This window comes from Coregonus clupeaformis, chromosome 15, assembly GCF_020615455.1.
Source record: "Coregonus clupeaformis isolate EN_2021a chromosome 15, ASM2061545v1, whole genome shotgun sequence".
NCBI lineage: Eukaryota > Metazoa > Chordata > Actinopteri > Salmoniformes > Salmonidae > Coregonus > Coregonus clupeaformis.
In genome coordinates, this window is record NC_059206.1 from 43,657,907 (window position 1) to 43,669,475 (window position 11,569).

The 11,569-nt window shown below is 41.4% G+C and overlaps 1 protein-coding gene, 1 non-coding gene and 3 pseudogenes across 2 annotated transcripts; 4 read left to right on the forward strand and 1 right to left on the reverse strand.

The window, feature by feature from the left end:
* Positions 1–1,460: 1,460 nt before the first annotated feature.
* Positions 1,461–1,579, forward strand: LOC121583659 (annotated as a pseudogene).
* A 274-nt stretch (positions 1,580–1,853) lies between these two features.
* On the forward strand, positions 1,854–1,972 carry LOC121583744. The gene has a single exon (XR_006003601.1). It is a non-coding gene; the product is annotated as a 5S ribosomal RNA (ribosomal RNA).
* A 410-nt stretch (positions 1,973–2,382) lies between these two features.
* On the forward strand, positions 2,383–2,501 carry LOC121583660 (annotated as a pseudogene).
* A 410-nt stretch (positions 2,502–2,911) lies between these two features.
* Positions 2,912–3,020, forward strand: LOC121583684 (annotated as a pseudogene).
* Positions 3,021–8,437: 5,417 nt separating this feature from the next.
* LOC121583286 lies at positions 8,438–10,867 on the reverse strand. Its single transcript, XM_045225448.1, has 7 exons — positions 10,863–10,867; positions 10,535–10,674; positions 10,231–10,370; positions 9,586–9,634; positions 9,429–9,490; positions 9,127–9,213; positions 8,438–9,024 (listed from the first exon to the last, which is right to left on the reverse strand). Exons 1-7 carry the CDS (start codon positions 10,865–10,867, stop codon positions 8,455–8,457), a joined length of 1,053 nt encoding a protein of 350 aa, XP_045081383.1. The 3' UTR covers positions 8,438–8,454.
* Between the last annotated feature and the right edge of the window lie 702 nt (positions 10,868–11,569).

The following is an 11,569-nucleotide window of genomic DNA, read 5'->3' on the forward strand; positions in this document are numbered from 1 at the left end:
CTAATTGAGTGTATGTAAACTTCTGACCCACTGGGAATGTGATTAAATAAATAAAAGCTGAAATAAACATTCTCTCTACTATTATTCTGACATTTCACATTCTTAAAATAAAGTTGTGATCCTAACTGACCTAAGACAGGGAATATTTACTAGGATTAAATGTCAGGAATTGGGGGGGGTTGCAGGCCTATGCAACTGTAGGCCTTATAAAAAATTACTTCACATCTGTCATCACTATTATGTTGATTAATTCCAGTTAATCATTTTGGATTGAAAATGTATAGGCAGCCTACCTAGCCCAATTTTGAATATAAACCAAATTTGATCACATTCACATTTTCTCCTGACACACAAATGGGCTATAAATACATAACGTTACCAATTAGCTGACCCTGACCAGATGGACAGCGCACATAGGCTGTGTGTATCTGCTATTAGTAGCCTACAGTTGATCAGACCAAAAAATTATCTTGTTTTCATCCCATACAGCATGTCAGATCTCTAATGTTTAGGTGTAGCCTAGGCTGCTGCAACATTTATGTAATGAGTTTTGCTTGTGTCTGTCCGGAGTGATTATGTGTTATCATCTTTGCTAAATAAATAGGTGGAGGAAAGCGCAAAGCGCATTTCAACCTCTCTCTTTAATCTAACTTTTAATGGATGATGCGATGGAAGCTATCAAATCATACTGAATTGATTTCGACATCCCAGAAAAGACAGTAGAAAGTTCCATATGTTCAGCAAGTAAAACATCGTAACGTGCAATTACTGCTGCAAGCTCCTTGTAGTTGCACTTGTTAGCAGAACTTTCCCTCTCGTCGTGTCCTCCAGTGTTGCCAATTTAGTGACTTTGTCGCTATATTTAGCGAGTATTCAGACCCCTCTAGCGACACATTTTCAAAAAAGCAAATAGCGACAAATCTAGTGACTTTTCTGGTGTTATTGGAGACTGACGTGAAAGCACGAATCGTTCTTACTCTTCACAACGAGCATGACGTATTTCCGGTTAAATCTCAGGATGGATGTAAACTTCCGGTTATCGTAGAATGCTGTGCTACCGCATGCTAGCATTGAATGCTTGTCGTCAAAAACATCCAAAACTGTCACCCTAATAATATCATGTATTTTTATTGGACTAAATGCAGTTTGTATGTGCTGCCCTGCCCTGCCCTGATCAATTTAAATAATAGTGAGTGCGTTTCTCTCAAAATATATGTGTCATGGAGCAACTGCCTTTTATTTATCACCCTAATAATATCATGTATTTTTATTGGACTAAATGCAGTTTGTATGTGCTGCCCTGCACTGGTCAAATTAAATAATAGACAAAGCGTTTCCCTCAAAATATAGGCAGTACATTCAGCCTTTGTATTTAGTCGGTTCATTAAGTTGCACAGAAATTCGAATCACTGGTACATTTTGTTCATGTCTTTATATAGTGTACCAAGAGTTGTTGACTTGTTTACGGCCATACCAGCCGGAATACGCCTGCTCTTGTCTGATCTCGGAAGCTAAGCAGGATTGGGCCTGGTTAGTACTTGAATGGGAAACCTCCTGGGAATACCAGGTGCTGTAAGCTTTTTGTTCCACTAGAGAGTACTCTTGTGTCATGGAGCAACTGCCTTTTATTTATCACTCTAATAATATCATGTATTTTTATTGGACTAAATGCAGTTTGTATGTGCTGCCCTGCCCTGCCCTGATCAAATTAAATAATAGACAGTGCGTTTCCTCAAAATATAGGCAGTACATTCAGCCTTTGTTTTTAGTCGGTTCATTAAGCTGCACGGAAATACAAATCACTGATACATTTTGTTCATGTCTTTATATAGTGTACCAAGAGTTGATCCGTAGCTTACGGCCATACCAGCCTGAATACACCCGATCTCGTCTGATCTCGGAAGCTAAGCAGGGTTGGGCCTTGTTAGTACTTGGATGGGAGACCCCCTGGGAATACCATGTGCTGTAAGCATTTTGTTCCACTAGAGAGTGCTCTTGTGTCATGGAGCAACTGCCTTTTATTTATCACCCTAATAATATCATGTATTTTTATTGGACTAAATGCAGTTTGGATGTGCTGCCCTGCCCTGATCAAATTAAATAATAGACAGTGCGTTTCCCTCAAAATATATATGTCATGGAGCAACTGCCTTTTATTTATCACCCTAATAAAATCATGTATTTTTATTGGACTAAATGCAGTTTGTATGTGCTGCCCTGCCCTGCCCTGATCAAATTAAATAATAGACAGTGCGTTTCCCTGAAAATATAGGCAGTTCATTCAGCCTTTGTTTTTAGTCGGTTCATTAAGTTGCATGGAAATACGAATCACTGATACATTTTGTTCATGTCTTTATATAGTGTACCAAGAGTTGTTCTCTCGCTTTCGGCCATACCAGCCTGAATATGCCTGATCTTGTCCGATCTTGGAAGCTAAGCAGGATCGGGCCTGGTTAGTACTTGGATGGGAGACCGCCTGGGAATACCAGGTGCTTTAAGCTTTTTGTTCCACTAGAGAGTACTCTTGTGTCATGGAGCAACTGCCTTTTATTTATCACCCTAATAATATCATGTATTTTTATTGGACTGAATGAGGTTTGTATGTGCTGCCCTAACCTGCCCTGATCAAATTAAATAATAGACAGTGCGTTTCCCTCAAAATATATGTGTCATGGAGCAACTGCCTTTTATTTATCACCCTAATAATATCCTGTATTTTTATTGGACTAAATGCAGTTTGTATGTGCTGTCCTGCCCTGGTCATATTAAATAATAGACAAAGCGTTTCCCTAAAAATATAGGCAGTACATTCAGCCTTTGTTTTTAGTCGGTTCATTAAGTTGCACGGAAATTCGAATCACTGATCAATTTTGTTCATGTCTTTATATAGTGTACCAAGAGTTGTTCACTCGCTTATGGCCATACCAGCCTGAATACACCTGATCTCGGAAGCTAAGCAGAGTCGGGCCTGGATAGTAATTGGATGGGACACCGGCTGGGAATATCTGGTGCTGTAAGCTTCTTGTTCCACTACAGAGTACTCTTGTGTCATGGAGCAACTGCCTTTTATTTATCACCCTAATAATATCATGTATTTTTATTGGACTAAATGCAGTTTGTATGTGCTGCCCTGCCCTTGTCAAATTAAATAATAGACAGTGCGTTTCCCTCAAAATATATATCATTTATTATTAGGGTGACACAAGAGATGCTATGTCTGTTCCATGGGGTCTCACTGACAGAGCGATGTCTGTGGAATTAACAATACAACTCTACGGTTCAGAGGAAGGGAGAGAGAGAGAGAGAGAGAGAGAGAGAGAGAGAGAGAGAGAGAGAGAGAGAGAGAGAGAGAGAGAGAGAGAGAGAGATTACTTGGACAAGAACCTGACACCCTCAGCACACAGGGGGACAAACACCTCCCTGGAGGTGACAGCATTCCCTCCCCCATATGCCCCCCTAGGCACAACTACGACAACATAACCAACAAAAATGGGTCACGACTCCTGCAGCTCTGTCGCACACTGGGTATGTACATAGTCAATGGTAGGCTTCGAGGGGACTCCTATGGTAGGTACACCTATAGCTCATCTCTTGGCAGTAGTACTGTAGACTACTTTATCACTGACCTCAACCCAGAGTCTCTCAGAGCGTTCACAGTCAGCCCACTGACACCCCTATCAGACCACAGCAAAATCATAGTCTACTTGAACAGAGCAATACTCAAACACGAGGCATCAAAGCCAAAATAACTGAATAATATTAAGAAATGCTATAGATGGAAGGAAAGTAGTGTTGAAACCTACCAAAAAACAATTAGGAAACAACAAATTCAATCCATTCTAGACAACTTCCTGGACAAAACGTTCCACTGTAATAGTGAAGGTGTAAACTTGGCAGTAGAAAACCTAAACAGTATATTTGACCTCTCAGCTTCCCTATCAAATCTAAAAATCTCTAACAGAAAACCAAAGAAAAGTAATAACAGTGATACATGGTTTGATGAAGAATGCAAAAACCTAAGAAAGAAATTGAGAAACCTATCCAACCAAAAACATAGAGACCCAGAAAACCTGAGCCTACGCCTTCACTGTGGTGAATCACTAAAACAATACAGAAATACACTACGGAAAAAGAAGGAACAGCATGTCAGAAATCAGCTCAATGTAATTGAAGAATCCATAGACTCTAACCACTTCTGGGAAAATTGGAAAACACTAAACAAACAACAACATGAAGAGCTATCTATCCAAAACGGAGATGTATGGGTAAACCACTTCTCCAATCTTTTTGGCCCTATAACAGAGAACAAACAGCAAAAAAATATACATGATCAACTGCAAATCTTAGAATCAACTATTAAAGACTAACAGAACCCACTGGATTCTCCAATTACATTGAATGAACTACAGGACAAAATACAAACCCTCCAACCCAAAAAGTCCTGTGGTGTTGATGGTATCCTCAATGAAATGATAAAATATACAGACCACAAATTTCAATTAGCTATACTTAAACTCTTTAACATCATCCTTAGCTCTGGCATCTTCCCCAATATCTGGAACCAAGGACTGATCACCCCAATCCACAAAAGTGGAGACAAACTTGACCCCAATAACTACCGTGGGATATGCGTCAACAGCAACCTTGGGAAAATCCTCTGCATTATCATTAACAGCAGACTAGTTCATTTCCTCAGTGAAAACAATGTACTGAGCAAATGTCAAATTGGCTTTTTACCAAATTACCGTACGACAGACCACGTATTCACCCTGCACACCCTAATTGACAAACAAACAAACCAAAACAAAGGCAAAGTCTTCTCATGCTTTGTTGATTTCAAAAAAAGCTTTTGACTCAATTTGGCATGAGGGTCTGCTATACAAATTGATGGAAAGTGGGGTTGGGGGAAAAACATACGACATTATAAAATCCATGTACACAAACAACAAGTGTGCGGTTAAAATTGGCAAAAAAACACACATTTCTTTCCACAGGGCCGTGGGGTGAGACAGGGATGCAGTTTAAGCCCCACCCTCTTCAACATATATATCAACGAATTGGCGAGGGCACTAGAACAGTCTGCAGCACCCGGCCTCACCCTACTAGAATCTGAAGTCAAATGTCTTCTGTTTGCTGACGATCTGGTGCTTCTGTCACCAACCAAGGAGGGCCTACAGCAGCACCTAGATCTTCTGCACAGATTCTGTCAGACCTGGGCCCTGACAGTAAATCTCAGTAAGACAAAAATAATGGTGTTCCAAAAAAGGTCCAGTTGCCAGGACCACAAATACAAATTCCATCTAGACACCGTTGCCCTAGAGCACACAAAAAACTATACATACCTCGGCCTAAACACCAGCGCCACAGGTAACTTCCACAAAGCTGTGAACGATCTGAGAGACAAGGCAAGAAGGGCCTTCTATGCCATCAAAAGGAACATAAAATTTGACATACCAATTAGGATCTGGCTAAAAATACTTGAATCAGTTATAGAACCCATTGCCCTTTATGGTTCTGAGGTCTGGGGTCCGCTCACCAACCAAGAATTCACAAAATGGGACAAACACCAAATTGAGACTCTGCATGCAGAATTCTGCAAAAACATCCTCCGTGTACAACGTAAAACACCAAATAATGCATGCAGAGCAGAATTAGGCCAATACCCGCTAATTATCAAAATCCAGAAAAGAGCCGTTAAATTCTATAACCACTTAAAAGGAAGCGATTCCCAAACCTTCCATAACAAAGCCATCACCTACAGAGAGATGAACTTGGAGAAGAGTCCCCTAAGTAAGCTTGTCCTGGGGCTCTGTTCACAAACACAAACAGACATTTTACATTTTTAGTCATTTAGCAGACGCTCTTATCCAGAGCGACTTACAGTTAGTCGTTGCAAACGCCATGCTCTATCAACTGAGCTACATCCCTGCCAGCCATTCCCTCCCCTACCCTGGACGACGCTGGGCCAATTGTGCGCCGCCCATGAGTCTCCCGGTCACGGCCGGCTGCGACAGAGCCTGGATTCGAACCAGGATCTCTAGTGGCACAGTTAGCACTGCGATGCAGTGCCTTAGACCACTGCGCCACTCAGGAGCACACCCCACACAGCCCCAGGACAACAACAACAACAACACAACTAGACCCAACCAAATCATGAGAAAACAAAAAGAGAATTACTTGACACATTGGAAAGAACAAGCAAAAAAACAGAGCAAACTATAATGCTATTTGGCCCTAAACAGAGAGTACACAGTGGCAGAATACCTGACCACTGTGACTGACCCAAACTTAAGGAAAGCTTTGACTATGTACAGACTCAGTGAGCATAGCCTTGCTATTGAGAAAGGCCGCCGTAGGCAGACCTGGCTCTCAAGAGAAGACAGGCTATGTGCACACTGCCCACAAAATGAGGTGGAAACTGAGCTGCACTTCCTAACCTCCTGCCAAATGTATGACCATATTAGAGACACATATTTCCCTCAGATTACAGCGATCCACAAAGAATTCGAAAACAAACCCAATTTTGATAAACTCCCTTATCTACTGGGTGAAAAGCCACAGTGTGCCATCACAGCTGCAATATTTGTGACCTGTTGCCACAAGAAAAGGGCAACCAGTGAAGAACAAACACCATTGTAAATACAACCCATATTTATGTTTATTTATTTTCCCATTTGTACTTTAACTATTTGCACATTGTTACAACACTGTATATATACATAATATGACATTTGAAATGTCTTTATTCTTTTGAAACTTATGAGTGTAATGTTTACTGTTAATATTTATTGTTTATTTCACTTTTGTTTACTATCTACTTCACTTGCTTTGGCAATGTTAACACACGTTTCCCATGCCAATAAAGCCCTTAAATTGAAATTGAAAGAGAGAGAGAGAGAGAGAGAGAGAGAGAGAGAGAGAGAGAGAGAGAGAGAGAGAGAGAGAGAGAGAGAGAGAGAGAGAGAGAGAATCTGTATCATATAGTATTATATTATCACAGTTTTTCCCAACTCCAGTCCTCCAGTACACATTTGTATTGTAGCCCTGGACAAAAACACCTGATTCAGATGTCAAGGGCTTGATGATTAGTTGACAAGTACAATCAGGTGTGCATGTCCGGGGCCACAACAAGATATGTATAGATAGCCTACCGAAGTGTGAAAAGAGTGTGGATTTCTATTAATTGTCCTCACTGTAGTAATACTTATCTAACTGTGCAGTCATATGAAAAGTACTTGGATTAAAATGATGATGTAATCTTTTATTTCACGGACATGTTGGAGGTGTGTTTGAGCGTCCAGTGAACCTCATCAATGTTACAGTCTCTAGAGCAGAGAAATGGCTTCTCTCAATGTCCTTGTAGCTAGATCACTGTGATGCCCTGACCACTTCATGTGGATAGAGGCAGTGGGTGTGTGCGTGGGTATTTTTGTGTGTGTAGGTGTGTGTCCGTGCATGTCTGTATGTACATGCATGTCTGTTTGTTTGTACACCTGGGTGAGAGAACCTTTGATCCTCTTATTGGGGAGTTGAATATTTGAATTCATAAATGGACACATCTCACCATCCCTTGTACTGTCTCTCCTCTATCCACCCATTCATCCCCCTCTCTCTTCTCTCTCTCCCCTTTCAGAGTTAATATGTTCTGCGTCTTTTCTGGATTAACAATCATCAAAAATACATGTACAGTGTCTATGTTATGTTGATTTAATTCAATGTCTACTTTATCAACAGTATGTTGATGTCAGGCTGGTCTTTGTTGTGGAGAGTGCACTCATGTAGGACTAAGATGTTTCTCAGGTTAAAGATAGAGCTTGGCTGTAGCCTAAAACGATGTGCTGCAACTACTTCTCTCAGCTCATTATCCATGCATGTAGGCCACTGGAATATGCAGCTCTGGGGAGGCTGTACATCTGGTGACCGCAGGCATGACAGAGACAGAAAAGTGCAGTTTGACAGAAATTGTACCTGTGAGAATTCATAAAATAACTACATTCTCAAAGTCATGGATAAAGCTCACTATTCTGTCACCCTTCAAGATGATAAAACGACAAGATCACGCTCCAGAGTTATCTTACATGGACTACATCATGATGTGTGAAAACATGAGGTACAATGAACATGAGGTACATAGAACATGTCTGCTTTGTATTCACTGTGGGTGATTGTTATTTCATATATTACAGAATGTAATATGTCCATGGATCATTATTGACCAAATTAACTCAATGCTGATGTATTCACTCTTCCCTACCTGTAGTGGTTTGATATATTTTTTGTTTATGTATTAGATTTGGTGAATTCAAACACATGTGCCTAACCTAAGCAGGCTGCTTCAAATATCAACAGTAGTGAACATTTGCTGCAGAAATATTAACTGTTTTTATTAATTGATCATAGCATAGCTTTTGCTATATTGAAATGTTCATTAGGCCTACAGCTCGGTCTCCACTGTCAACATGTAGTCATAAAGTAATAATAATAATAATAATAAAGTAGCTCCAGTAGCTTTGCATCCTCATTGGCATTATCAGTAGCAGGGCTAGCGGAGGCAGCCATATCCTTCATCTCATTGTTATCTTCCTCATCCAGGGCTTTCAGGCTGGTCTCACTGACGAATTTCTCCATAGAGGTGTCTGTTAGGGTGGAGATCAAATCTTCAGCAGAGTCATCCTTCACATCCTCATCAGTAGCGATCATGTCCTTAGTGCTCTCAGGGGTCAGTGCCATGTCAGGAGTGGAGTTCTGGGTGCTTGAGTCTGATGTGTGAACCTCTGTCATGGTCTCTGATGACTGGGTGGTCACCATGGAGATCTGTCTCTGAGAGGTGGCAGTGGTCTGTGTGTGTGTGTTCATATCTGTTGTCTGTGTTTCTGTCTGCGCCTGTGTCGAAGTGTTGGTAGTGGATGGCTTTCTCTCTGTCCTAGTTGCCATAGACGAGGTGGTCAGAGGGACTCCAGGTAGCTGCCACTCCAGCGGGAGGATGGCCAGGTTCCTAGCCAGGGAGAACTGGGAGAGGGAGCTCTACCCGGAGGTAAGGGGGGTTAGGTTGAGGTCAGAGGGGAAACTGCCTGGATGTGTGAATCTCTGTCTGTCCGTATAGTAAGTCAGGTTTCAGTAACTTACGTGGGCACGTGGTAGAGTCGGAGAGTCAGGACTTATGTAAATTTTCTCCACATGGGTCTTCACTTGCCGGGGTGTCCTTTGATTTGCCTGCATAAGACAATTGCAATACCCAATGATAAAACATTATGGGAAAGATATTTTGCTCACAATAAAATATGATACAGCATGTTTGCTTGTCTCACAGAGTTTGGTCTTTGTCCCAAATTAGTTCCCTTGTCTGTTTCTGGTTTTGTACTTCTGGGTTCGTGGTCTTGAGATGATTTCAATAGCTGGACTTCAGTCCAGTCTTTCTCCCTCCCTACCTTTCCATTACTCTTGTCCTTGACCTTTTTGGTTGTAACATCTCCTCCAGACCAGTCTGAGCCTGTTTAGATTAGACATTTTGATTTTGAAGACACATCTTTCCAAGTGGAGCAATATCATTCTATATCTAATCAACAGACAACCCATAACACTCACCAGTATCAGATGCATTATCTTCGTCCTGGTCCTTTTTACTCTGTCTGTGCTGAGAGGGGACGAGTTTTCTTCAGCTTGACTTTCCCTCCACAGCAGAAGAGAGTGAACAGCTGCAGGGCCGCCACAGCTGGATAGATGCTCTGCTTCTTCTCTTTCTGCTGGGTCTCCTTTGCTTTCTCCACAGGGGAGACCTCAGGGTCACAATCAGTACATCAGTTAGAAATCTACTGATATTTCAAACTACAATATCAATAGCCAATGAGCTCTAGTGTGTTTCCATGGCAAAATGTTACCCAATAATAACTAGGGTTAGTGCTATCCGAGATCCTTGAGACATCCCTACCCTAAACCCTAACCGTACCTCTACCCTTACCCTAACTCTAACCTTAACCCTTACCTTAACCATTTCAATTTCAACTTCAATGGGGGTAAGGTCAGAGTTGGGACGTTCCATGGATTCCGTTAAGACTTTTTAACTAGTAGGGCCTACCCCATCCGAAGGGGCATTGTGACATTATCACATTTGTCAAGCAGTGTCAAAGTATCAAATTCAACACAATATACTGTGTTTTCCTTATTGTGGTCATTATCAATTATCAAATGCATTGGCAAATCCTCATTGATAAGCAGGTTTGGATGTCTTACCGAGTTAGATCTTTGTTTAATGTCTTTTTCTGTTTCCGGTGTCGTTCTGCGTTTGTGGTCCTGAAATTTCTGAACTTCAAACCAAACTTTCTCTTTCCGAACCTTTCCTTTACTCTTGTCCTTGATCCTTTTCACATCACCTGCAGAATAGTCAGAGCCTGTAAGTGAAACATTTCCTCCAAGTGAAGCCTAAATAATTGTACTATGTAGCAGCACTAGTCAATAGACACCTCCTCACACTCACCAGTATCAGAGTCATTATTGTTGTTCGTATCGTGTATCGTTGTTGCCTTTCTCCCCTCACCACTCTGGGAGGGATCAAATGGTGTCTTCTTCATCCTGACGCAGCTCAGCAGTGTAAACAGCTGAAGAAAGGTCAGGGCTGGAGGGATGCTCTTCTCCTTGGGTTTATTTTTATGTTTATGGGTCTCCTTTGGTTGCTCCCTAGGGGAGACCAGAGGGACAGGGTCACTAAGTGTCTGACCCATAACACGCTAGGGTAGTGTACTGTTGTAATCAATCAAATCAGTTATAGGTTGAGAGATGTAGCTAACACGCTCTTCCTGAGCTTGTCTAACAATTTTAATGTGGTCTGGGATTCTGTTAGAAGTGTGTTTCCGTGGCAACGTTACCTCATAATGTTCCCTTATAATAACTAGTACTCCATCCCTGGTAAAGTGACATTGTGACATCATCAAGTTCCAGAACACTGGAGCAGCCTATTACTATAGACCTAGTCTGCCTGTATGTCTGTATGTCTGTCTGTCTGTACAGATGTAGGATCTTAATTTGATCACTCTTTTGTTGCTGAGATTTGTACTGCAGAGCAAGAAATGCAATCTTGTATTGTATTACAAAAGGCTTCTAAAGTTTGTCATTTCCATTTTAAAATGTCAGACTTGATTTGCCCAAACAGAAAATGTATCAACCCCTACAAAAAATGTCCATTAATTATAATCCACATCATAATTCACATTTCCTGTTGCTGCAAAATTATTTTCCTGCTGTAGCAAACTGGCTCAAATTAAGATCCTACATCTGTATGTCTGTCTCTCTCTTTCCTTCTCTCTCCATCTCTCTCTCTGCCTGTACTCATATTCAACCTCTGCCTTCACCCTATTGAAGCACTTTGTTTTCTCATCTATTGCCTGCCTGCATCATGTTGCAAGGAGAGGGTGGCTGAGCACAGGTCAATCACTCCACATTGAGAATGATTATACAGTTGATTATCAAGTGCCACACTCAACATATTACTACTGTTGGCAATCAGAATACATACTTGTTGTAGTCCAAGAGTCTACTCAGTGAATACATGCAGGCCAGCGGGCAAGAGTCATGG